Source organism: Saccostrea echinata, unplaced genomic scaffold, assembly GCF_033153115.1.
Source record: "Saccostrea echinata isolate AGI-Se365-2 ecotype Australia unplaced genomic scaffold, CSIRO_AGI_Sech_v1 ptg000030l, whole genome shotgun sequence".
Classification (NCBI taxonomy): domain Eukaryota; kingdom Metazoa; phylum Mollusca; class Bivalvia; order Ostreida; family Ostreidae; genus Saccostrea; species Saccostrea echinata.
This window is the reverse complement of record NW_026889779.1, coordinates 14,733,855-14,761,676: the sequence shown is the minus strand read 5'-3', so window position 1 is coordinate 14,761,676 and position 27,822 is coordinate 14,733,855. Positions and strand designations below refer to the sequence as shown.

The 27,822-nt window shown below is 33.0% G+C and overlaps 3 protein-coding genes across 5 annotated transcripts; 1 reads left to right on the top strand and 2 right to left on the bottom strand.

The window, feature by feature from the left end:
- Positions 1-20: 20 nt before the first annotated feature.
- LOC133196413 (archaemetzincin-2-like) lies at positions 21-2,241 on the bottom strand. Of its 2 annotated transcripts, none has more exons than XM_061332307.1 (4): positions 2,085-2,241; positions 1,696-1,780; positions 564-1,074; positions 21-342 (listed from the first exon to the last, which is right to left on the bottom strand). In XM_061332307.1, the coding sequence occupies exons 1-4, from the start codon at positions 2,148-2,150 to the stop codon at positions 33-35; spliced, it is 972 nt and encodes a 323-aa protein (XP_061188291.1). In that variant the 5' UTR covers positions 2,151-2,241; the 3' UTR covers positions 21-32. The 2 variants fall into 2 exon arrangements, with proteins under 2 accessions (XP_061188291.1, XP_061188292.1); XM_061332308.1 differs by having other exon boundaries at positions 2,081-2,120.
- Positions 2,242-6,143: 3,902 nt separating this feature from the next.
- On the bottom strand, positions 6,144-17,208 carry LOC133197363 (vang-like protein 2). Its single transcript, XM_061333357.1, has 5 exons — positions 17,050-17,208; positions 13,941-14,249; positions 12,873-13,731; positions 12,505-12,614; positions 6,144-8,233 (listed from the first exon to the last, which is right to left on the bottom strand). Exons 2-5 carry the CDS (start codon positions 14,233-14,235, stop codon positions 7,803-7,805), a joined length of 1,695 nt encoding a protein of 564 aa, XP_061189341.1. The 5' UTR covers positions 14,236-14,249; positions 17,050-17,208; the 3' UTR covers positions 6,144-7,802.
- Positions 17,209-17,427: 219 nt separating this feature from the next.
- On the top strand, positions 17,428-26,348 carry LOC133197364 (phytanoyl-CoA dioxygenase domain-containing protein 1-like). 2 transcript variants are annotated; one of them, XM_061333358.1, is made up of 11 exons: positions 17,428-17,502; positions 19,072-19,180; positions 19,988-20,125; positions 20,577-20,723; positions 21,147-21,250; positions 22,204-22,255; positions 22,374-22,441; positions 22,803-22,869; positions 22,965-23,077; positions 24,460-24,559; positions 25,324-26,348. In XM_061333358.1, the coding sequence occupies exons 2-11, from the start codon at positions 19,088-19,090 to the stop codon at positions 25,381-25,383; spliced, it is 942 nt and encodes a 313-aa protein (XP_061189342.1). In that variant the 5' UTR covers positions 17,428-17,502; positions 19,072-19,087; the 3' UTR covers positions 25,384-26,348. The 2 variants fall into 2 exon arrangements, with proteins under 2 accessions (XP_061189342.1, XP_061189343.1); XM_061333359.1 differs by having other exon boundaries at positions 17,458-17,523.
- Positions 26,349-27,822: the final 1,474 nt, after the last annotated feature.

Genomic DNA, 27,822 nt, shown 5'->3' with positions numbered 1-27,822 from the left:
TCCCCCCCCCCCCCCCACCCTTTTATCCCTGTTTACAAGGCTGAGGAGACGATAGCAAGTCGCTGTTCTAACCATTCCACTTCCTCAGGTAGTCCATGGATTTTCCAAAACTCAAGCATTTTCTTGTACCTTTCTTCAACATCAAACTTCATTATATTATAGAATTTGTTGAGGCACAATGGACAAAGAAATGTGGGTCTTTTATCTGCTTCCTCTAAGTGGTTGGAGCCATTCATCAGACATTCGAAATGGATACAGTGTCTCAGTCCATACATGTGACCTATTTCATGACACATTACTTTGCAGGCTCTTCTTAAGATGGTTGCCTCTCCCCCTTTTTCTCTACAAAGTATAAATGGAATTTTCTAGCATTTCTGTATCTTTAGAATTTTTACTTTATTCTATTTCCAAATCTTAAAAAACTAAGGAACTAACGGTCTCATATACTGTGAAAATAACTTAAGTCTAAAATTCTTCATAAGATTTAATTTATAAACCTACTTTTTAATTAACACCAATTTATATTATAGATGTAAAGAATACTGGTAAATATAGACACTTACACATCTGGGTTGTAAACTGTATTTCTTGAACTACCAAAGTTAGACAGGTATCTGGCTAAAGAATACACTCCACAAGAACCTGACAAATTTGCCAGACCAAAGACAAAGTTCCAAGATTCACGAGGATAAAGGTCACACATTGTTATCCCAGCAACACAGAAAGCATCTGCAGGGACCTCCATTTTCTGCAAAACAGCTGATGCATCCACTTGAAAATTATTTGTGAATTCATTGATTCTGTTGGGTACATCCTTTACCATATATTTTTGTTTGCCAATTTTGATAGGCAAATCAAAGAAAATAGCAGCATACTTTGATAGAGGCTTTAGGATATTCTTTGGAACAGGTTCCTCTTCAAAAACCAATGGGATGAGGTAGATAGTCTTTTTACGCCCAAAGGGTCTGGAAATGATGTGATTTTGAAACTGCTTAAAAGTCTGACCTCCTTCCTTTTGCTCTGCTAGCCATTCCCCCTTTTTAGCCTTCTTTTTTACCTTGAATGATTCTGGATCTAAAATACAGGCATCATCTCCTGAGAGCTAGACTTTTTAAGAACAGATATTAAGAATATAATTGCAATGCAATATCTCTTTTTTCAAAAATACATTTTAAAAAATCACTAAGAAGTCTGTGAAGAAACTATAGCTCTACTGGTTTGTACTTATTATAGTGGAATTAGTTGCAGCTAGACTTGAAATAAGCTTTTAATAGTATTGCATATTACAGATTAAGTGTCATGATGTTTTTTGAACTTGTACCAAGTTTCAATGAAATCAAATTAAACAGGAGGTGAAGTATCATTTTTCAAGCAATTTAACAGATTGTTCAGCGATATATGAGCCATTGTTTAGTCTTCACATGTACACGTTAGATCAAAACTGTAAGAGTGCATTTCACACATTATTCTATTTTAGTGACCAACTGGAACATAAATCATTGAAATTTTCCCCATTCTCTCACTCTATTGGTCCTTCACCAGTGTTTCAAAGTAGAAGCATCAAGTAAAAGTTGCAGGAGGGCAAACATTGTATCTTGGTCCCGAAAGATTTAGGTGTAAACTTTAGATTTGAAAGAATTGAAAGTGTATGCCTCCCCCCTGCTTTCCCAATAAATGTTTCTTATTATGAAATACCTGGAAACATGAACCTTGCATTCTTTTCATTTGGGATTTTTTCATGTACTGTTTTGTATTTCAGCACAGTAGTTGACTCTTTATCCTAAACATAAAGAAAATTTTATAAGTAATAACTCAAGAATCCATTGACAGCCATTGGTTGGAATTCAAAGTCTTCAAAATTTGATAAAAATGACACCATAACTGTTATTCTAAATATTTCATCATCATAATATAAACAAGCAGATTAATTAAAGCATGTTTGCTGTTGACTGATCTATTTGCCATTTTTTCTAAACACAGTTCTTAAAAAAACTTTACAAAGTAAAATGTCAGGTTATTCTGCTTAATAGATTTGATATTGTCTTTGAAACTTCATTTTCTAACTGTGAAGCCTACTTACTTACTTTTAATTGTTCAATTCCAATAATTTGCAATAATTTTAAATCCACTTCGGGTTTAGCTGTTGCCATACTTTAAATTAGTGTAATTATGCCTCTGTTCGGGTTAGTTTTATCCTCAAGAAACAAACATGACAAATATATTATTCTGATCATTTCAATTTGCTTGACAACCCAAACAACAACAGATTACTTTCACTTTACGTAACGGAATACCGATCCCGATGTTATTAGCTGGTTTTGAACTGACGTTCACCAGGCGTTTTTCACGATTTTGATATTTGACGTACAATGTACCAGGAAAGCAAGTCAAATTTCAAAACCACAAAAAACGCCTGGAAAACGTCAGAAATTTCGGAATAGCTCTGATGGCGAAAGATGCTTGCATATTTATCATGAGCATGAAATTTGAAGATAATATTCAATCTCGAAAGTCCAATGAAACGATACAAATTGGAGCAGAGCAAACACGAACCTCAAAATTTAGAGGTGGGATCAGGTGCCATGGATGAGAGAGCATCCCCTGCCGACCGGACACACCCGCAGTGTGCTCCTTGTCATTACTGGGGGAAAAACCGGAAAAATCCGTAGACAGTTCAGTGTATAAATAATGGCCTAACAATGTAGTATGAAAAACGTCAGTCAGCATTTGACTCGATGATAGGTTGTATGTGCTGACAAGGTCATTGTATTGACCATAAACTTGCGAAATGATGACTTCAAACGAGAACTATTGATATCCTTGTTTCATCAACGTGTTTGTCAATAGCTTGCCTCATTTAATAAATTGTTCATACGTAGATCATGCTTTTGCATATCGAATCAACTGAGAGACATAAACCTCAAGCATGTGATATCGTTTGCTTATAGATTAGACATGTTTTTTTTCTTATTTATCTGTATAAAGAAACGGAGGAAAAGTTAATGCGACAATTAGGCCATCTTAAAAAAAAAGTTTGCCCTCTCCTGACCGACTGGCTTAAAATGGCTCAAAACTTTTTTTAACCTTCAGGAGGGAATCACTTTTATTTGTTTATTTTTTTATGTATTCTGGAAAATAGATTTTAAAAATTCATCATTGAAATTGAAATTTTCAAAAAAATTTTCTCGCCTTCCTACCGACCCATTTTAAGCCCTGCCATGAATATGGTCGGGGCATATAGTGTTTGTCATGTCCGTCTTCCGTCCTTCCATCTGTCTTTCCGTCAAGCTTTGCATTTAGCTCTGTTCAAAGCTCAGTTTCAAAGAAACTATCCAAGATATTTTTATCAAACTTCATATGCTGATAGATATTGATGAGAACTATGCAACTGCATCAACATTTTTTGACCTTGTCCTTTCCTTTGACCTTGACCTCACTTTTCTTAAATTAGTGTTTAGATCAGTTTTAAAGATACCACTCAAGGTAGTGTAATCAAACTTCATACGTTGATACATACTGATGTAAGCTATTCAACTGCATCAACATTTTTTAACCTTGACCTTTCCTTTGACCTTGACCTCACTTTTCTTAAATTAGTGTTTAGCTCAGTTTTATTTGTTTGTTTGTATGTTGTTTAACGTCCCTCTCGAGAATTTTTCACTCATATGGAGACGCCACCACTTGCCAGTGGAGAGCTGCAAATTTTTTCCTTTTCCCGGCACTGACGGCCATTGAGCAGTGAGGGATCTTTTTCGTGCCAGCACCTACTGTGACACGGGACCTTGGTTTGTACAATCTCATCTGAAGGACCGGTCTCCACGTCCCACAGTGGGATTCGAACCCGCGACGTATTAAGGATCAACTCCTTACTCCGCGACTCTAGAGCAGACACTCTAACCACGCGGGCGACTAGCTCAGTTTTTAAGATACCATTCAATACAGTGTTATTAAACTTCATATGTTGATACATACTGATGAGAGCTACTCAACTGCATCAACATTTTTTGACCTTGACCATTCCTTTGACCTTACCTCACTTTTCTTAAATTAGTGTTTAGCTCAGTTTTAAAGATACCATTCAATACAGTGTTATCAAACTTCATACGTTGATACATACTGATGAGAGCTATTCAACTGCATCAACATTTTTTGTCCTTGACCATTCCATTGACCTTGACCTCACTTTTCTTAAATTAGTGTCAAACTTCATATGCTGATACATACTGATGTAAGCTATTCAACTGCATCAATATTTTTTGACCTTGACCTTTCCTTTGACCTTGACCTCACTTTTCTCAATTTGTGTTTACTCAGTTTTAAAGAAAACATTCATAATATTTTTATCAAACTTCATATGCTAATACATACTGATGTAGCCTTTTCAACTGCATCAACATTTTTTGACCTTGACCTTTCCTTTGACCTTAACTTCATTTATTTTAAATTAGTGTTTAGCTCAGTTTTAAATAAACCATTCAAAATATTATCAAACTTAAAAAAGCTGATACATATTTGTGAGAAGTATTCAACTGCATCAAAAACATTTGACCTTGAACTTTCCTGTGACCTTGACCTCATTTTTCTTACATTTGCATTTTGCTTAATTTTAAAGAAACCATTTCAGATATATTTATGTAAGTTTATATTTCAATTTCAATTTTAAAGAAACTATTCAAGATATTCTCATCAATTTTCATACACTAATACAAACTTACATGTTGCATTACTAATATACTCTCGGCGGTCATTCATGTCCTATGGACATATTTCTAGTTTCATTCTGAGTCGGGAGAGGGCAAAGAAACATTATTTAAAGTTAGCCTTATTTGAATAAATTTACAGTATTCCCCCTAACCCTTTAATTCAACAGATTAAAAAAAATCACCTGTGACCCTGTAAATTGTAACTTTCAGTTTTTCTTAGTTACATGATCTTTCTTAAAAGTTTATAAATTTATAGGCGAATTCTAGCCATTTATCCAAGATTTTTTTTACTAGTAAGTATTGAAACTATAGTATATCCATGTATTAAATACATGTGTACGTGTTTATTATCAAATATGGCAAACCGAACAATTTCCATAGGCCTAGTAGCAACGGTTTCAAAAGTATGTGTGTGTCCAAGGGGGGGGGGGGGCATTGTCTGGGGGCCACTTTTATTGGCAAAATTATCAAATCTCCAATATTATATACTCAGGGAAAGCAAATAGAAACATGAACTATGCATTTTCTAATTGAAAATTAATCAACAAATATATTTCAGTTTAAAAAACTATAGGTATCCAGGCATTCAGAGAAATTTGCATGTTTTTGAATTTTTTTTATACTTATTTGGTATTCTAGGTCTTCTGTTTCCTTCAATTATTATATAATACACATGTACATGGTGTAAAAAGGCTCGTGCTTTCATTGCAAGACATCACAGACAACTTTTAATTTTATATCATGGTAATACGCTTTGGTATCTAAGGCTAGATTCAAGAAAATCTTATTTCTCTAAAACTGTATTCATTTTTGCATTTTATTGGGTACAAATGTCATTTTTTTTTTTTTTTTTTTTTTTAACACAAACCCTTTCTAAGACTTCAAAGAACCTTGAATCATATTAAGATGAATAAAATGAAAATTTTTGCATGAAAAGTTTTCAAGTTCCATATTAAGACTTTTTGAATTAAATAATAATTTTAAGAGTTATCCTTCCTGGCTGAAGATCGGATATCCTTAAAAAGAAAATTGAGTTATACCCCTTTTCACACCTTAATGGATAGACCTTTTTATTCTTATCAATATGGTATTTGACGAAAAAACTTTTATAAAAATGTTTGGTATAACATTATTTAAAATTGAGTATGTTTTAGTCAATGTAAAAGAACCAAAAAAAAAAATAAATAAATAAATAAAATAAAAAAAAAAAAAAAAAAAAAAAATCAATTAAGATCATTATTCTGCAAACTGACTGACAAGAAAAAGAGATATCTGCTTTGTAAAAAAAAAAAAAAAAAAGAAATCTGTTTGTTGCACTTTTGGTCTGAGAAACTAAAAATTAATATTTTTTTTTTTTTTTTGACTAATGCATTTGAAGCAGAAACCTTTCTCCCACATTTATCTTTTTTCATACATTGAGAAAGTCAAACCAAATACAACTTTTGTCAACTTAAGGTTTTATTACAAACTATTATTTTTGTACAATTTGACTTAACTAACTATTGTCACAACATATAGCAATTTTATTAAAATTTCAGATCTGTGAACTTTAAAGAGAAAAACTGACTTAAACATTTAGCCTCAGCTAAAGGTATCTTCCTTTTAGAAACTAAATTTTCTTCCATTTTATGTATCCGTTATTGAAAAACATATCAGACCTGAGAAAACTAGGAAAAAAAAGAAATAATATACTTTCATCCCAAAAAAGAGATATTATTTTCATAAGTGGAAGAACATTCTAATGCATAAAATACAATAAAAACATTAAAAATATGTTTATAAAATGTGTGCCTCCATCTTCTGCTGCAAAAGCTAGTTCTGTGTTTTTCTGTTGAATAAGCTATAGTAATTACCACGGGCAATTTTACACAATCATTGTTTCTCATGAAAGAAAGAAATAAATAATACATGTACACAAAAGAGAGGTATGGAATATAAAAGTGTAATAGATCCTAAGAGATCGGGTTCAAAAAAAGAATTATGCACCATCATGAAAAAAAATATATTTACAAGCTCAGAACTAATTAAATGTACATTTTCTACAAAAACTAAACATTACTATTAAAGTTCATAAAAATACAGATATAATTTCATTTCATGAGAGTTTATTCCCTTTCAGAAAAAAAAATAAAGTAAAAGTTTATCAATACATTTTGATACAAGAAAATGCTTACGTGGATATAAAAGAAAATCTTGTATTGCACATTTAGAAAAATTATACAAAACACTTGAAGAAATAGATTTTGTAAAGCTTTTGATTCCGATACAAACATGTTTAAGATTAAAAATATTGTGCAACTTTAAGATAGCTGTGAAAAGGAATGTAAAAATTCTGTATGTAATTCAAAGGATTCTTGCAAATGATGAGAAACAACCAAGCTTTATTCTGAGTATATTACTAAGTGGACCATTTTTACAAGTACCAAAAGTTTTAAAAAGAGAGATTTATTTGGTCTACTTTACCTGCTACATGCAAACTTATGTAAAAAGTGACAAAGAAAAAACATCACAAACTCTTGATTATTAAGGAGATTTAAGTACAATGTTTAGGTATGGCACCTCTGAGGAACTATAAAACATTGTGTGGGGCCACATTTATTACCGAATGATGAGGACTTTTTTGATGAACACAGCATACAAACATTCATGCAAAAGATCTCTCTTGGAGAAACCAGTTCAAAATGAAAAACTGCCATCAAAATGCTAGCATAGAATAAGGGAAAAAAAATAAACTGGTGGTCAATTGGGCAATACTGAACATTGATGTGTTCATAACAACAATAGACATGTACGATTCCTCTTTTACATTCTTAAATTTCAATACCATGTACAACATGTATATATGTAAAATGAACCATAAGAAATGAATTATCTAGCCACATTTGCATCTGTTTTCAACTTGTTAAACACACAGAAAATTCATGAATGATCATTTGGCCCCTGTTTCTCTTTCAAACAATCATTCCTTCTCTACAATACAACATTATTCACAGAGCATATTTTGCACACAATCATTTTCACAGGGATATAGGAAACAGAATGGAACAAAAGTGAATAGTATGATACAATGACACTCGAAAACAATATGCCTTCTCTCGGTTATACAGAGGTTTCCGAGTTCAGCCGCAACACAAACTTGTTGGTCTTTGGATTTATGACTTCTTCTGTAAGATTGAAATGGGGCAGTCTTTTAGCGGTACACAATAATGAAATGTCATTCTGACGCAACTGAAACACAGAATTGTGTTCTAGTTCTCGAGTCAGCAGCTGATCTGAGATGAGAATCCATTTCTCCACTTCTTTGTACTCTTTGTCATTCATGATGACAACCCCCTGATTTAGATAACGCTCCACAAAAGATTTTGGTGTCATGTCATGACTGATACAACTTGCTAAGTGGTTCAGCACAGATTCCATGGTGTATCTTGGCTGTTGGCGTGTGACACGGAGATACTTTTGGAGAGCCCGGGCCATTGAAGGAAACACTGCTTGGGCAGCTTCATTAGGGTCCATAGGAATGGCTGCTCCCCCTGCAATAATATCAGAACGGTTTAAACAAGATTTACAGCAACATTCACCGTGTATATTGTAAATAAATAGCTTACTTTCCACAAATAAAATGTATCAGCAACATACAGTCAAACTTCATTATCTCAAAGTTGATGGGACTGAAAATTTTGAAAGTGAAAAAACTTCACAATATCCAAGGGTTTGAGGTTCATTCTTCATTCATAGAAAAAATGTGGGTGGTACGTTCAACTCACTTAGACATATCAAAGGTATTTGAGATATCGATGATCAAGATACTGAAGTTCAACTGTATTCTCTTTATATAGATATCCATAAAATAAGAATTTAACATGTTTAATAACATTGGAGTTGCTACATAAATTATGAATTTAATAACATTGAAGTCAATACAATTGATATTTGATATTTTTTAAGCCAAGAAGAATAACCAATGATATGTTTATAAACTGTAGAAATTCATGTACAAAAATTTACAGTAAAATGTATGGTGTATAATATTTACTGTTTACAAAAAACATCACAAGAAAAGCACACATTCAGATAATAAGAATGCCAGATTTGTCAATATCAGTCACAAGTTAGATTGAAAGATTATTTTTATTACCAACACACTTCTAACTTGTGACCTACACTTTACACATATTGTATTGCATTAAGACTGAAATTTAATTCCACTCTATTTGTACTTTAAAAGTCTGTCTAAATAAAAGCAAGTGCTGGATGGAATTTCTTTATATCAACATGATCAATATTAAGCAGAGGAAAAGAAGATAAACTTTTAAGTGGCCATTAAGCGATCCTACCATTTAACTTCAGGGATATTTTAAACTTCAACTTATGGTGTCTCCCATATTTTAAACATTAAATCCTTTGGAATTTACCTACAAACACGAAACATGTTCTTCTTAAGTGGCAAATGTTCAAAGATTTAAGAATGTCCAAAAAAAGGCAAAAACGTCCTTAATAAAACCTCTACTATTCTTTGTATACACCCTTGGTTTCCTTTATGCTTTGGAGAGGAGTGTTTATCCTGATATTCTTCTTCATCAAATGTTAATTTAGCAGACAAAGTGAGTACATGCAGAGTGGAGCATTGCTGAGCCCCAGGTATTCCAGGAAAATCATGGCAGCCCTCACATTATACCTGTACTGGGTTCCTTTGATTGTCAGATGAATCTAATTAAACACTCGGCCTTCATGTCTCGTGTTTTACATCTAACTTCATAAAGCTCTACTGCATTTGAGTTTGAGTATAAAGACGATACAGTTAATGAAGTTGAACCTTTGCGGGAGACAACATATTCCTCATACTGTCAGGCTGCACATCCAGAATCAAACAGAGGGGAGAGGGGAAAACTAATTATATCAGAAGATATTAAACACTTCCACAGCTTTGTTCTGATTCTTTCTAGAGTTACAACTTTCATCAAAACAGAAAATAGTTTATACAAAAGTTTGTAAAGATTTCTGACTTTTCCTTCTTCAGTGGCTCACATATCTTAGACAATTTCCAATCAAGTGTGACTGTGTAACAAAACCTTTTAGATTACTTACAACCATCAAATGCACAATTAGCATGTTTATTAACTATATCAATAACAAATCGTCCTCCTCAACTCACTTTATCTTAGTGTTACCTGTCAGTTCTGCACCACGAATCCTCACTAAGAGGAAGTCACACACAGATATTATGACAGTATAACATTAAAACCAAAAAATTTATCCTGCATTCTCTCAATTATTGACTATTCTAAACCATTTCATACATTAATTAATGCAAAAAACTAATGTTTTGAATTAGACTTAACCTACAAAAGCCAATAAGCATCTTCTACCAATCTTTTGCATATAGTAAATTAAATCCCTTCTTCTGAGTTCTGAAGATGACAAACCACCATTTGCCTGATCAGTCTATCAATAAAAATGACTCATGAACTGTTTTTTTTCCCTTAAGTCCAACAAAACTATTGGGAATTCTGTTCCCAACCTAATGGCCTATCATAGAATCTTGTTGTCAAGGAGTCTTAAAGGAATGATGCCTAGAATGCATGACCTTTTTTCCTCTCTAAAATAGCACAGCAACAGATGCAATATTGGATGCTAATGACAAGGAGTCCATTTTTTCCTTCCTGGCTCAATTTAGCAGGTCTACAGCAAAGATTTTAATTTTTAGCCCAGTGCGGCACAAAAACATGCTGTGAACAGATAATGCTTCACTTGTCTGTTTTCTCTCATTACTACAGCAACCATAGGATTACTCTTTTTATGTTATTACTGCATATGTGTTTAAAAAGAACCATAAAATTTTACTGCCCCTAATTTGATAACAACGATGCAAAACTAAAGTCAGGATTTTCTTGTTCTTATATTTTATTAATAAGCTATACTCCCTGACTTAAGTGATAGGGATGACTCAATAACATACTAGGCCTGTTTCAGCTACTTCCCTAGATCAAGCACCCTCCTTTCCTGCTTGACAATAATGGTCACTTAACTGGACAGAGGTCATAAGTAAGTGTCCCACTTCAAGAATACAAGGAATACCAGTCATTCTGTTTATCACTGTCCGTGACTCAGCACTAAATCTTACAACATTGTTGTAATTTCTTAGTATCTGACCATACCACTTCCTGTCCTCAGCTAAATACCCCACAGATTCTCAGTTTCACACTTAAATAAATCTACACATGGAACTTACATAACAAAATATGACCACTCTTTAGTGTTAAGAATCACTATAAATATACATGTCCATAGGACATGAATGCCCACCCAGGGATACATTTAAGTAATGCAACATAAAAATTTGTATTAGTGTATGAAGTTTGATGAAAATATCTTGAAAGTTTCTTTAAACCGATACAAAATAAATAATAAAGTCAAAGGTCATTAGGAAGGTCAAGGTAAAACTAAATTGGAAAAGTTGGTAAATTCTCAGCATACAATGTATCAGTGCATAAGCTTACATAAGAAAATATCTCAAATAGTTTCTTTGAAACTGGGTTAAACACAAATTTGAGAAAAGTTAGGTCAAGGTCTCAGAAAGTCATGGTAAAAAAAAAATGTAGATGTGGCTGAACAGCTCTCATCAATATGTATAAGCATATAAGGTTTGATACAAATATGTTTAGTTTCTTTGAAATAGAGATAATCACTAATTTATGAAAGCAAGGTCAAGGTAAAAGGAAAGATCAAGGTTAAAATGTTGATGCAGTTGAATAGCTCTCATCAATATGAATCAACACATAAAGTTTGATTAAAATATCTTGAATAATTTCTTTGAAACATAGGTAAATACAAATTTAAGAAAAGTGAAGTCAATGTCAAAGGAAAGGTCTAGATCAAAAAATGTTCTTAAAGTTGAAAAGTTCTCATCAGTATGTACCAGAATATAAGGTTTATTGAAAATATATTGAATATTTCTTTGAAACTGAACTAAAAATTTATTTAAGAAAAGTGAAATCAAGGACAAAAGGAAGGTCAAGGTCAGAAAATGTTGATGCAGTTGATTGGCTTTCAATATGAATCAGCATATGAAGTTTGATAAAAAGATCTTGATTAGTTTCTTTAAAACTGAGCTAAACACAAAGTGTGTCGAAAGGACGGAAGGACAGAAGACAGACATGACAAACATCATATGTCCCAGTCATATTCATGGTGGGGCATAAAAATCGTGAAAAAATGTTCTATACTTGCACTAACAAGCTTTTTGCAATCTGTTCAATTCTGTGTAACAATCCACAGTGACAAGTTAAATACAAACATTTCCCATCATTGACATCCCAATCATGAATTTATCTGTTCTTTAAAACCTAATAGTCACATAGTAATCACAAAACTCTGCAGTAGATGGCTTGAAATAATGTGAGTCTTCCTAAAATCACTGAAAGCTCAGGTGTACATTTAAACAGATGAAAAAAAAAAAAACAGCAAAAAATAGAATTCATATGTGTACATGCATTCATTAAAAGATTCGTAACAGGGGTATCTACATTTGTATTTGATGTCATTCCTGGGGAGAAATAAATAAAACATTTAGGTAGCCAAGAATTTGATTACATTGGCTTTAACTACATGAAGTTATTTTGCCAGAATAAATAGCTATCACTTAATTTTCCCTTCTCTACTGGTAGTGTAAAAAAAAACAAAAACAGCTTTTCAGTATAACTGAATGTCTATTTCACATCTACCAATCTGTTCCTAATTGTCTTGAATTTCAAAATATTGCAACAACATTGTCAGATTTAACAACAGGGTTTTGTGTTAATACCTGCTTCTTCCTGCATTCGCTTTATGTGGGTAAACGCCTCCTCTGCAGCTACGATCAGACGAGCTCTTCTTTTCCTTACGCGCCTATTATACTCCTCTTCTTCATGAAATCTACAGGATTAATATCATAACATTAAGTGCTGTGGATTGTACATAGAAATTCCTATGTTTACAGTCATATCTAATTAACTAGTAAGTAGGCAAGTTGTAGCAAATTTTCTATTAAATTAAAAATGGGAACCAAATATTTCAGAACTTTGCACAAATTTTCATGAAAGTTATATTCTGGTTTTTATATTCAATTTGAAGAACTTCAAATTGCAATCATTTCAAAATTTATACATTCAAATCCTATAATCAAGGACACACCTGTCATTGTGACTTGCATCTCTCCGTCGAGCTGCAGCAGCGAATATGGCTCTGGATCGACTCTGCACATTCTGTGAATTATTTCCATCAATATCATAGAATTTGATTCCTGACATTTTCATTGGCTTCTTGTAAGCATTTTCTAAGTATGGGTTATAGACTGGAAAGTCCCTGTAGTACTGCTCCAGTATAAAGGATGCCGCCCTCTGAATACTCAGTGCACCAATATTATAACACTTTGATTCCCCGTCTGGGGAGCGAACCACTTTGATGACAAACATGGGCTGCAACTGACGAATTTCCAGCAAAATGACGGCAATATAATGGATGAATAAGAGTGCATCAACAAAAGACACAGAAAACTGGACAATCTCCTTGTACTCAATCCCCAGTACCTTTGCGAGGTCAGAGGAATCTGTAGGTGTCTGGGAACTTTGAGTCTTTGGTGAAGTTTGTTCTTTAATGATTCTTACACCATAAAAAAGCCAAAAGGCAAAAGTCAGTACAAAAACCAGGAATAGTACTACGGCTCGGAAAAGAAACACTCGAGGCATTGTAGCTTTAGGTTGCCTGAAAAACAAGGCAAATGTTCCCATAGCTAGAATCAAAAGTTTAAAGGCAAAGCTAATGAGAAGTCCTTCACAATCTGGTTTACATGGACCGGCATCCCAGCCATTTATGCCAAGTTTAGGTAAAATCACCATGGCTATAGGTGAGAGAAAAGCTATCACAGACAAGATACTGGCCAGAGTGGTGCCTACATATCGAGCACATCCAATCCCAATGGTCTCCTCAAAGCTCTCCTTGCCAAACTTTCCTCTCATGTCCTCCATAGAAAATCCTGTCTCACTTGTATTACCTATAAAAGTAAATCAAAAAGATTATATGTCTCACAAGAAAGATAATAATTCATCAAAAATCAATTTTCCGCAAAGGAGACATGTTCACAAACTATCAAAAAATTACTGAATTCTACCTGCAAGTATTTTTATTCTGCAAGATCATCTTCAAGGCATGTTGAATCAAAAGTAAACATGTGCTGAAATAATTTATTACAATGCTATGTACCTGTTATAGCAGTTGTGTTGTCCCCCCAATTATCATCTTGAGGAATGACCTGCACCTCAATTCTCTCCTCTCCCATCATTCTATCCTCTGTGTCTGACATATTGCCCGGAGTTTTGATTGTCACAGAGCGCTCATCCATGCTGCGTTCCCCTGGACGATGATGACCGCCATGGTCCGAGCTGGGGCCACGGCTGCGGCTACCGTGGTGATGACGATGGTGGTGGCTACCATGACTACGCCTTGACCTTTCTGACCTATCACTTCTTCCTGAACGAACAGATTCTGCACCATCCATTATTACTCAAATTCCTAAATAAAATGGATAATTTCTTTATAGTTCATGTTTACACAAAAAGAAAAAAGCCAAGAGAGCTTATTCTAAATTCATTACACAATATTTACGAGTAATATATCACTTACTATAGCATAACACATTCTTCAACATAAATTATCAACAAGCACATAATTATTTATATAAATGATTTATACAATGTATAGATGTGTATATTAACATTTTAATTCCTTGGAACACTATTTCCCCCAAAAACCCTTTGTCTACTAAAAGAAAACTTGGCTGATCTTTTAAAGCTGTTCAAATTACTCCTCATCATATTTGCAATGAATGTAGAGCAAAATCACATTTACCGTTGTTCCCTCTCAGCAGGCCTGATACCGTAATAACTTTTTTAACATCTAAAGAACATGTTGACTTTTTGTACTCTACTAAACTTAAACACATTTATGTGTTAGTGTGAAATGTACGAGTGCTACGTCAAAATGTCAGTAAATCTTATCAATCCCTGTTTGAAGTATACTTGGGACAATCAATTTGCCACTGAAAGTCAGTAATCTCATAACAAAAATCATCAGATTAATCAAATCCTTATTGTTAAGATTGTGTTACCTTCATATAATGCAATAATTTTACAGGTGTGAAGAGGATTAATGGGATCCTAAGAAATCTTGACACAGAAAAGCAAAATCCAAACTTTACTGGAATTTGGACTTAAACACTGCCGAATCATAAGACAAGCATGAATTTTGCATGTATTGGCAAGGTTCTGCTAAAATTTTATTCACATCCCTTCAAAGACAATCATTATAACAGTTATATTGTCTAAAAATTGGTAAAATGACACTAATGCTGATCTTAATGCAAGATTTTTTGGTATGTACCTCAATTAACGCTGTATTAAAAATGTATAATTAATGAGAAATATAATATACATAAATCCATTAAAAATCCCACTGATAAATTGCCTTGTGTCTGAATAAAACAAAGCCATTAACCCATTGTAACTGCTAGTCTTACATCCATTAAATTACTAGTGGACTTTAAAAAATGGCAAAGTCAGGTAACCCAAGTCAAATGTATATACTTGTGTTTAAAATATGCAAATAGATCTACAAGACATAAGCTAAAGGAAGGCAGAATTTGTATTATTTATATTAAAGCATTAAGACCTAATCCCGAGCTACACTTCTCACTTTGTATGTACTGATATTTCACAACTATAAATATATTAAAATGTATGCATATTATTGTAAAAACATCCTTATGTATAGATGATCAAATTCAGTGATGATATTAATCAGTAATTAGTCTCTCTTGTAAATTATTTTTTATCATACTTTAAAGAAAATTAACATTTCCTTTCAATCCTAGATATTTTTTTCTTTTAAAGCAGAATAACATATAAAATAAAAACTTACACATGCTGCACTATGCTAACCAACAGACATAAATCTGCTAAGCCTAGGGAACTACGTCTTATTACAATTTCAACAGTGAAATACTGCAATTCATTTAAGGAATGAATTTAATAGCTACATGGTATAAAGTGGGTTGGAACAGTTTACGCTTTTTTATAAAATGCTTCGTGATAATTTAATTTTCATTCATTTAGTGTAAGAAAAAAGATGATTGCCCTTAAAAAATGACTTAAAATTGTACAAAATTTTTAAAAATGTTACGTCAGGCGGATCGATACGTTTTTGACGCAAGTCATTGTAACGTAGGCAACCCAATTTATACTATATAAAGTAATTTTTTTATCCAATCAAATGGCGTGTTACAATCAAAATTAAATTATTTACTTAATAAAAGTGTTTCTTTTGAAGTGTGGCAAAACTCTTGGTTTTTCTTGACGTCCCTTCATGAAAAGAATTGTAAAATAGTCCCTAGCCTTTTATAAGATAGTAAGAATATATAAACAATCTTGAGGGAGACTAAAACTGCCAAAGTTTCTCTAAATGTTTAAAAATTTTCAATCTTGCTTAGCTATGACATTTCAACCTCTCAACAATGACGTAACGGCCAACGACACTGCAATACGAAAAGACACAGGCAAAGGGAAAATCATAGAAAATGTACTATAAAATAAACAGAAAATTCTATAATATGGACTCAAAAAAATATGAAAATAATCCTGTTGCACTTATGTACTATTTCTAATATTTTATAAACAGTTTGTATATTTTTATCATACTTATTATTTTCCCTCTTACCATACTTTTCTTCTCTTCCTTTGCATATTACTTTGGAAGTCCTTTCAACATTTATTCAAACCTAAGTTTTGAGATATTTATAGAATATTTTGAAAGTTTTCTCCAAATACACTTTAAATACCATTAAGTGGATATTTTATAGTATTTGCATTGTTTAATACTTAGATCAGTCCTTGCTTATTCAACTTGTACCAGAGCCTCTTAAGTTTTAAAAATGGAAAAAAATCAACAATAATTTTGATGGGAAAATATTAATCAACTGTTCATTGAAAGAGGTGCAAAATACATAAAAATTTAAACCAGATCATAAATCAATGTTTTGCTCCCCTCTACTGGATTATTCCTATCAGTTATCTGACAAGCTTCATTGTTTACTGAATTTGAAAATAATTTCTTTGTCCAACAGAGATACCCAAACCCCGTTCAACGTACTGCATCTAAAAGAAATCAGCCATGCTTCGGTACGTAAACTCGAAAATACTCTGCACAGACTCAATGAGAAAATTGACATGAATCACGATTGTTCAAATCATTTAAATTCATCACAAAGCAGGCACTTGTTTCAGAGAGTAATCAGAGTTTTAGATATATTTTTTCTTACCTAAAGTAACTAATCACGTTATCTACAAAATCTGGTAAGATTCTTTTCGCATACGGGTTCACACACGGTGGAATATCCCATCATTGTCTAACAAACCTTCTGCCACCATTTTAATTTTTCTTCGACAAGCTCGATCTTCGGTAAGTTTCGGGCGCGTTTATTGGAACTTCAAAGAAGAATCCCGAGTGGATACATTTCACACCCTCTGAAAATTTTCAAATTATTTCCTAGAAAAGTAAAGGTTGTCCTTGTAGAATTGCTTTGAAATGCACTGTTTTTTCTTTTGTAAAATAACATCAATATAAGTCACAATCTGGAAAACAGAATTTTCGCATCAAGTTACATAGAAAAGGCTCATGGAAATACCGGGGGCGGTAATCTTAACAGCGATATATCAATGCGGGATAACTCTATTGTAAATAATCGCACCTGGCGAGAAGTTGCCTCCAGAGGGTAAAGTACTAGCCTACAAAGGTGTTTTACAGTTTTTACAACCGGTGTAAATTGCATGTTTCTCTTTGTAATTTAAATGAGGAGCTTTTTTTTAATTGAAACACAACAATGCATGTTTGGTTGGTGACACGTGAATATAAATTTTTCTATGATTTTTTGATAGAATTGCACGCTAAAGATAAAAGACTTTTTATAATACACATTAGTAAATAAAAAATGTAATATACTTCTCTTTTTTTTTTTTTTTGCTCAACTCGCATCACATTAAATCAATTAATAAAATTTCATATTAAACTACATTGATTGAGAAAGATCAGTGTGCTGAGATATATATAACATGTATAATATAACATTATTTCTCTAGAAAAAGTCATGCACTGATTATTCTATTTGTAAAATACTGTTGAGACAAATAAGATTTATTTTAGCCACAGAGAGTCTTTGTTTCAGGATGATGTGTATTCAATGTATTGTGTTTCTTATGTGTGTCTTAATAATACCCAAATATTACTATATCATATTAATTCCTTGCAATTTGCTCATGAGTATGGGTTAATTTGAATCCCAAAGAGCAAGAGCCACTTAGGGCCTTTTTTGGCCCTGAGAATTTCTGAAAAATCGAAACTGCTCAGTTTTGGGTGAAAATGCAGTATTTATAACTTGGACCCTTGGTGACCGTTTATCTATTGAACATGACGTAATTTTCTCTCTTAAACACCCAATTTTATGTTAACGCCCACAAAATCTACCTATTCAAGATCAACAGTATACCGCCTGTCAATCATTAAAAAAACAGTAGCTTCTGGTTTTATTGACGGGCCAGCTACATGGACTACCTGGTAATCTGAGTTTGCATGCTTTGAAAACAATCACCTGGTCACGCTTCAAACGCTTTCATGTACCGCGTGAATGGTCGCTTAGTATACACTCTGGTAAAAAAAAAAATCATCTCCCTGTTATATTGGTTGACAATTTTATTTTTGAAAAATAATTGAGAGTAGATAATTAAACAGTGACTTCGTGATTTTTTTTTCAATCTCGATGCATTATTATGTCATAAAATGCGTCATTTTCCCCATATCCTGTAAATTCCCTTAAAAATGGCCAAAAGTTTGGGTATTTTTTCAATATTTCATATAGAGCACAACCTCTGATCCAAAATATGCAATTACATAATGAAAGAATTGTTTCTGAAGATCACAAAACATGTTTTAATTTTTGGATCGTGAGCTGTGCTCATATTTTAATTCTTTGCTGAAGGTAGTCAAATATGCATGTTTTCTGCAAAATTCAAGAACATTGCATTTTCTCAAAGTCTGTTTTCCAATACCTGGATTCTCAAAAATAAATTTTGTGATAGGAAATGAAAGCACCAAGTCTCAGTCTACTTTATTTTAGTATATGAAATTGGACAGAGGGTGATAGTCAATTAATTGATATAATGACAGGGCCATTTTATGCATAAAGTGAACCTAGCTCTTGGTCTAGCTGTTTTTTCCCTTTTTATTTTTTCCCGTTGATGATAATTATTAAAAAAAATAAACAAACATGACATCAATAATTTTATAGGTTGTGATTTAAAGCAATGTCACCCCCAGCTCCAGTGGAGATCAGACCCGGTGTTCCAGATTACAGTACAGTTCATGAACCTCTAGGAGAATTGTTTGAACCTATTACAGTAAGAGTGGATGTATACAGTTTATTACTTTCCATTTAGCATATACATGTATTATTTCTATTTTTATGCCCCCATAATCAAAGATTCAGAGGAATATAGTTTTTGCCCTGTCCATCTGTCTTGTCTGTCTGCATGTCCACAAAAACTTTAACATTGCCCATATTTGATTGGCTTGAATTATGGCTTTCATATTTCACATATGTACTCCTTGTATTCCTTGTAACAAGACCTTCCTTTGGGTACCAACATATTTAACCTCTTGACCTTGGATTTTGACCAACTTTTGCAAAAACCTTGGAGTTTGACCTACTGTTGAAAAACTTGAACCTTTGCCGTAACTTTTGAACAGTTGTTGCTAGGGCTTTTATATTTATCATATGTATTTCTTATGGAAAGGTCTTCCCCTGCGTACCATTAATTTTGACCCTTTGACCTCGTCCTTGGCGTTTGACCCACTTTTAGAAAACTTTAACCTTGATGATAACTTTTGAATGGTTGGTACTTCAGCTTTCATATTTACCAGCTATATCCATTCACACAAGTCCTTTCTTTGGGTAACAACATTTCTGATCTCTTGACCTTGACCATGGAGTTTGACTTGCATTTGAGAAACTTTAACCTTCTCCTCAAGCTGCCATACTGAGGCATCAGTGTTTCACAAAAACATTTTTTTGATGTTATACTTGAGAAGTGGGGATCAAGATACTCAAACATTGACTGAATGTAGTCTCTGAACACTATACTGTCCTATATAGCTATACTTTATAAAATAAACAATAAATTTAAACTGATATTTCTATGTTTCAGAAACCAGCTGAGTGGAAAAAGCACCTGCTAACAGGGGATCAAGTAGACCAGTTCTGGGGAGATGGATTTCTACTCAATGTTCCCATGCTTACTCCAAGGCAGTGTGACAAAATCCTGGAGGATTACAAGATCTTCATGGTGATTTTTAGCTTGAGTCCACTATCATTATGTATTAAGTTTGCTTAAATTTATAACTATGTAACTGCAGAGGTATCAAACTTATGGATCTACTTTAACAGTTTTTGTGCAAAGGGAGATTACTTGTATCATGGTAGTATACTGTTAAATATTTTTGCTAAAAGAAAGGAATGCTTTAATATATTAATGACTTTTGTGTTTTATTGACAGGATAGCTATAGAATCTGATCTAGGATACTGCCTAAAAGCTTTCTTTTATATATTTCATTTATGTTGAGGCCATATCATACAAAACTGTTAATACTCTAACAAACTTTCAAACTGATTAATGAAGCTAGGAATCTGATGAAGAATTTTTGTTTGGGTTGGAATTCACCCAATTGATAAGCAGAATTTTTTTTATGCCCATTGCCATATTGTAAATGAACATTATTTAATTGATTTTTTGCAGGGTGAAACAACACATCCTGGCATGGACATGATGTATGAATACCACAGCAACCAGAGTGGTGACCCCAATAATGTTCTGATTCATGCTTTAGGACACTGGAGGCTGACAAAGCTGTTCCACGATCTTGCCTTTCTCCCTCAGGCTGTGGTATATATCTTCAATATGAAACAAGTACCTGCAAAACCAGAACTACTATAAATTTAACATTAATATCCAGATAAAACTTTCACCTTTTTTGTTTTTTTCCCCCATACTTATTACATGTATTACTTCATATAAAATTTTGCTCATGATTTTTCAAAAGAAATCTTATTCAAAGTTAAAATGAAAACAATATTAGCATATCTTGCAGGGAAAACTTGACAAAATTAGCCCCTTTAACAGAATAATTCTATTAAGGAATATTCCCAGAGTTATTGCCCATATCAGAGGGGCCATGAACCTTAACATACATTTACATACAAAAAAAAACTATGTATTCTTTTTTCACCACAAGTAAACTTTACATAGCTATGGTTTGGAGACAGACCTCTGTAAAGAGATATGATAATTGATGTTTTGTATAACCAGGTTCCTACTTCACAATTACTTGTGAAGGACAAAACACTTCCAGTGAGGTTTTGGCATGATCAGTTGTTTGCCAAGCCAGCTCAACATGGTGGCTGTGTGGCATGGTAAGACAGCTAGCAAATTCCCCTACCCACAACCAAGTATAACTTTACAGTGGTGCTGTCACAGAAGTTTTATTATTGCTTGCTTCTTTTTTTCCTCCTTTTCTTGTGCTCCAAACAAGAATTTGCTATTTTGTAAATCTTTTTCTAAGCTTGATAGCGATATAGCAGTGATAGGTATGCAAAAATATCCCACTTGGAGTAAGTACAAGGACATGGCAAAATAATGTACATTCCAGATTTTTCAAACTATTGGGGCACAAAAGTACCGGTACATTAACAAATTTTTCTAATCCAGATACATGAAGTAATCAGAGACACTTTTAACTTACCATGGTGAAAGGAAGGTATAAGGGTTTTCAAACATACCTGTAGTTGGGATAAAAAAATGTGGAAATAGTGAACCTTTTAGAAATTGTATGTACTCAATAGATCTGGTAGAAAAAAAATAGGCTACCAACTTGTATAGAGTGGTATTTTCCATTTACTTGCACCGAGTTGCTGCCTCCCTTACAGAAGCCTGCAGCTACATGCATTTTCCTCAAATAGTGTTCTCATGATGAGTCTTAAAGTGCTGTATACAACTTTATATTCAGTGCAGTTTCATTTTTAAAGTGAAACTAAAACTTTGTACCATAGGCTATATCACTATACACACAATTATGAATAACAACCCTATGTTAATTGCTACAGATGTTGGTCATCTGGCTCCAGGATCATGAAACAGACTTAAACTTAAGTCAGATTTTCAATAGCCTTTAAAAGGTTTATTATTATTGAATTATTCCCTAAATTTGCAGATAACAAGACTTTTGTGAAGCAATGTTGAGGAATATTTTAATTTTGGTCTATTTGACTTCTACAACATTTTAGTACAACATAAAGATTTTGACTTAAGCTTAAGATGTTTCATGATCCTTGGGCCTGGACTTAATGTACCGGTATCTCAATTTCAGGCACCAGGATTACTCCTATTGGACTAGGACTCAACCAATGCAGCACCTTACTGTAAGTTGTCCTCGAGAAATAGTCCATTTTTCTTTGACGTGTATAATGCTGACATCATTGCTCAGAAGAAATTTGTAAAATGGGAATTTTTTACTTTTATATATGTATTTTTTCCCAGATACACATCGCCCTGGAAGATCAAACCAAAGAAAATGGCACATTGTACTACATACCAGGTTCACACAGGTAAATAAATCTTTTCTCTGCTCAGTTACATTATGGAGGGAAAAAGTATGTGATCAACATTGTCATGGAAAACTTGCACAATAATGTTACAACCTGCATGGAAGATTGAAAGTTTAGAATACATGTACATGTATTCACAATTAATCTCTTATTCTGTTTTTCTGTTTGTCCATCTCTCCTGTGCATACTCTCCTGAAACAAACATTTTTAAGACCTCTCACAGTCAAGAAATACAGGCTTGATGACATCAACTTTTCTGGAAAGAGCCATATTTCCACAACTTAACCTTTATTATTTTATTGAAAACATTTGAGAGTTACAATAAATCATGAACATCTGTTTGATACAATGTTCTTTGTAGATGGACAAGAGATGGAAACCCCTTACCAGTCACTGACTTCAATTTTAAAGACATGGAATCTATTATGGTTTGTACACATTTGGTATTTTACTTTTCATACATGGAGTGAAAATCCGTCACTGAAAACAATGTGTGTTTGATTCTCTTTTTATTTTGTTGAAGACTGTGCTAACAGAGGAAGAAAAGAAAGAATTCAAACCCATACCATCCCTGTTGAAGAAAGGAGAAGCCAGTTTCCATCATGCTATGTCTGTTCATGGTTCCTATGGTAACAGGTAGTGTATCCAAGCCTTACATCACATTGTGCCCAGTTTGAAGGTGAATGAAATCTTTAGTAAAATGAGGTGTTTGTTCCACAGGTATTTGCAGGACTGCATATGAAATCTCTTATAGCACATGCATTTATTCCAGTGTTTCTTTATACATAGTGTGTCCTTGAATAAAGGTTTTTCAGTGCCCAAAAACTTGCATAAATGTCAAAGACAGACAGATTCATTAAATTTTTACCTTATCTAATTTCTCTTCCCTTCTTAAATAGAGCCCTTGGAGACAGATACATGAACTATATCAACTTTATCTAGTTTATGAACATTGTCCATCAGCTGAGAGGGTGCATAATGGAAAAAAGGGGGGTGCATGTCCAGTCCACAAGTACATGCGTGTGCTTTCTTCTCTGTCTGTCTGTCATTCTTCTGCCTGCATTTTCTTTTGATAAAGAATAATAAATCTAGATATCAAATGCAAGAGTTTATTCCATGTTTTTTCCCTAAAGGTTCACCTTTCCCCTGACCCCAACTAAGATACAAACTATACCATTTAAGTAATTATCTTACCTGGACAAATTCCTGTTTTGCATACATTTTTTCTATACCTGGAATTCAAATGTGTGCTAAACGGGAACAAACCAATCAAACATAGAAAAAAAAAATCTTCCAAAACCATGATTAGTCAAAGAAATATGGAAGCATCCTCTGTTAGTGTAGATACAAATGTGAACAAATAATCCCCCTCCATGGGGATTGTATTTGCAATCACTTATATAATCTTTTCATTACAGAACTGATTTCTGCTTTGTCCTGGCCAATGTGCTCTAATGAGCTATGTGGCTCATGGGCCTCTTGTTTATGGTTGTCCTAACAAGTTCAAATTTGGTATGTTGGTTGAATAGGTAGTAAGACTTATTTTGATACTTAGTTTGATTTTCTTTTTCATCCGGTTTGGAGGTTAGATTCCTAACTTTATATAAGAATGAATGGGCAAAGAGAGATAACTGCTGAATATGTCTCTCTGCTGCAATGATAAATTGTCTGCTGTAGAAAATCCTCAGTCTGCAAGTGATGTTTATTTTGAAGGTAAGGTGAATCTTGGATGTTGTTTGCATTCAAAGAAGGGTGGGTTTTTTTTTTTAGATGTCTGTACTTTATTCTGGTTAAAATACACATTTTATTGAAATATATTTTTCATTGGAAATTTATGTAATAAAAAAAGGGTAGAATTAAAAATATCAGTTTCTTATTGTTGATTTCTTATGTCAAATTCTCATCTTACAAGCTGCATCCTTAGATTTCAATTCCTCTGCTGACTGGTCAGTTTTCTAGTTAAACTTTAAAAGTTTACTTGTACATTGTTTAAAAAAGAGAGAATTTTAACCTGATAGGTCAGATGGTCCGAGAAGAGCCGCTGTCCTGAACTACTTTGCTGATGGCACAATATCCAACACAGACGACGAACTTCTCAAAGGGATTACAGTTCCCAAGGTAGGACAGACTGTGTATTTATTTAATAGTGTGGAGGAATATGTACCTCTTGACTGCCACTTTAATGCCTTTGTTCAAATCTCTCTGAAAACTTCATGATGGTACCAACATGTATCAAAATTTTATTTTACTTTTGTCTGCCTTGAGTGCGTTCCCTATACAGACATATTATTTCTACATACACACTACTGATTTTCTTGCAAATCCATATGTTGCCTGTGTGCTAAAAATGGCACCACATGACTTTTAATACAATTGGGGAATAACTTTATAAAACTTCGAAGTAGAATGTTAACAAAAACCCAATTAAAAAAAAACAACAGGACAGGACTCTTTGAGAGGGACAGACAGGAAAGAGATTAAGAGAATTTAACATTTAATTATATTTGGCCAAAGCACTAATTCCTCGTTATGTTTGGTGATAGTGATAGAGAGTAGAAAGTACTAGCATATACAGGCAGTTTATGAGTTTAAATTGTTGCTGAATACCTGATTAACTATTTTGTTCATCCCTGGTCATCATTTTTCTTTTGTTTTTGAGTTTAAGTTTATTTTGTGTTTTTACATACATGTAATTATTTACCATTCCATGGATACTGTACAAGGTTGTATTGTACTCAGGTGACCATTGAGGCCCTTGGACCTCTTGTTTTACAAGTATATGCATTCCCTACAAAATTTAATTTTCTTTCATTCAATAAAGAGTATTCTTCACATTATGTTGCCAAATTTTCACAGAGAATTTTTCTTGTTTCTTTTACTAGGGTAAAAAAATGGATGGACAGTTTTTTCCCATTGTGTTTGATCCAAAGTGGATGGAATGATTCAAATCAGGGAGCCAAACAAGGAAGAGTCTGACAATTTATAGCTTTGACTGTAGACATTTGATTACTGTAAATAACAGAGATATATAAAGAAAAAAAATCTGTTAAAATGATAAGAAAATAATTAGGACCCTGCGTGAAAATGCTGGAGCCCTATAGGAATCACATTGTTTGTCTGTCCGTCAGTACATTTGTTGTGGCACAATAACTCAAACAGTTTTTAACATGATGGTTTTTTTTTTGCACAGAGGTATTTTACTTTTAGAGTAATACACCTATAAAATTAAGGGTCATATTACCTTTGTCTGTGTTTGAGTATATATCAATGACACTTTTGTTGTGACACAATGACTCAATCAGTTTTTAACGTAACATTTTTCAAATTTTACACAGAACTTTTACTATTAGAGAAAGACTGTAATAAATTTAAGGCCCACATATTACTTTGTCTGCCTGTATGTATGTATGCAGGAAATGTATGCGTGAAGGTAAATCTTAAATAGCCCCTAGTGGGGCCCTCTCTGACCGTGTCATTTTTTTCAGCTTTTTATCATTACGAAATCAAAAAAATCTTTTATTTTTCATTTACACTTTTATAATTTTTTCTGACCAGTGTGGCAATCATGCAGTTTATTCTTTGGATTCCACATATACAATCTTTTTTTTAAAAAGTACCTTTGATATAAAATCAATTTTATGCAGTGTCTCTGATTAATTATCTAATGACTCTATGAAAACTTGTATTTTAAAACTGGTTATGTAGTTTATATGTTACACCAACCAATATGATGGCCTTGGAGACATTGAATCAAGGGTGCATTGCTTTCCTGTTTATTTAAGGATACCCGGTGCTTGCTGGTTTGTTTGTTTGTTCATTTGTTTGTTTTTGTGTTGTACACAAATTATCTATATACATTGTATGTGATTTCGTTATGATTATGAACAGAATAAAACTTTAATAATGACCCAGTCTTCCAAATATTGTGTTATTTATTAAAACAATGAAATGCTTTCTTTGTTTGATAAAATGGAATACACAGGTCAATTTTTTCTGCAAAGGTTGCTTCCATTAATTCCAGTAAAAGAAATATTCAAAGAAAGACATTTTATTGTGTATTGTTTATATCTGTATAAATCATTTTTCTAAATTGGATGTAAATACCGGTACATATTGTATACTTTTAAAGGCTGAGAAAATAAGAGCTGCCTTCAAATTAACCTGGTCTGGGGACCCCAGTCAATCAAGTGAATTAGGGTTGGAGATTGGATGCTAGAAATTGACATTTAGTTACCAGTCCCCATGTATCCTTGTGTTTTCTGACACTCATTGCAATTACATTGATTTTATTAAGTTTGGTAATGATGCTCACTGCATAATAAGTGCAACGAATGAACTTTTTTATTGGAAATTTTTTTAGTATGATAAGTACATGTAGAATGTAAAATCATTCCGTCAAATACTAAAAACAATATTGATAAATCTTACTGTTGTAATATTTTTTTTTAAAGCAAATATTTCATCTATAATCTAAAACCCATTCACTTTCGCTCAAACCTTAGCACTTAATGCATGTTATATTAGTATGGCATGCTTAAAAAACTCTAACTACATGTAGTATAGCCTTAATAGATTGATTAACAGGAATCTTTTCCCATAAGAAATACAGAGAAATTTTTCAGTAGATGTTCATAAATATTTTTAAGGTAATATTAAGCTGCAATTCTGGTTCCATCAAACAAGGCACATTTAAAGGGGGTCATGCTTTGAGAATAAAAGTTTAAGAGGAATCAGAATCCCTTCCTCTCATTATACATGTATATCAACTTGTTTCATATATTTTTAAATTACATGTAAAACCATTCTAATATGACATGCATTGAGAGCTGAGGACTGAGCCAGAATGGATTTTGTTAGATTATAGACAGTGTCAAGTAAAGCCATCACTTTCAAATAACAGATATTCTGTTATATAACCAGGATTTGCATTGAACTAGGGTACATAGAAACTCTTTCTATATTTTCATTAATTTAACTACCTAAGCTACGTCTTATAAGAATGTTTATCTTCATGACCTTGACTTTCCTTATGACACTAACCATAATTTCTTAAAAGTGTGTCTGGCCAATTCTCATACAACTTATACATCTTGACGAGAGCATTCTTCCTGAGCAGCAGTGCCAGGATTTTTCTACCTTGACCTTGGTGTGTACATGTAATAAAATTAGGAATTGTATACAGTAAAGCATGGTTACTGCAGACACACTTGTAATGAATTCAAGTTTACAGCAAAATGGTTTTTTCATTCCCTGTACAACATATTATGACCTTAATGGATATAACAAATTATGCTTATAACGAATCAAAATTAGTCAACCTGGCATTTCACTATAAACATTTTTTACTGTATACAAGTAATTATATTATAATATTCGAAATG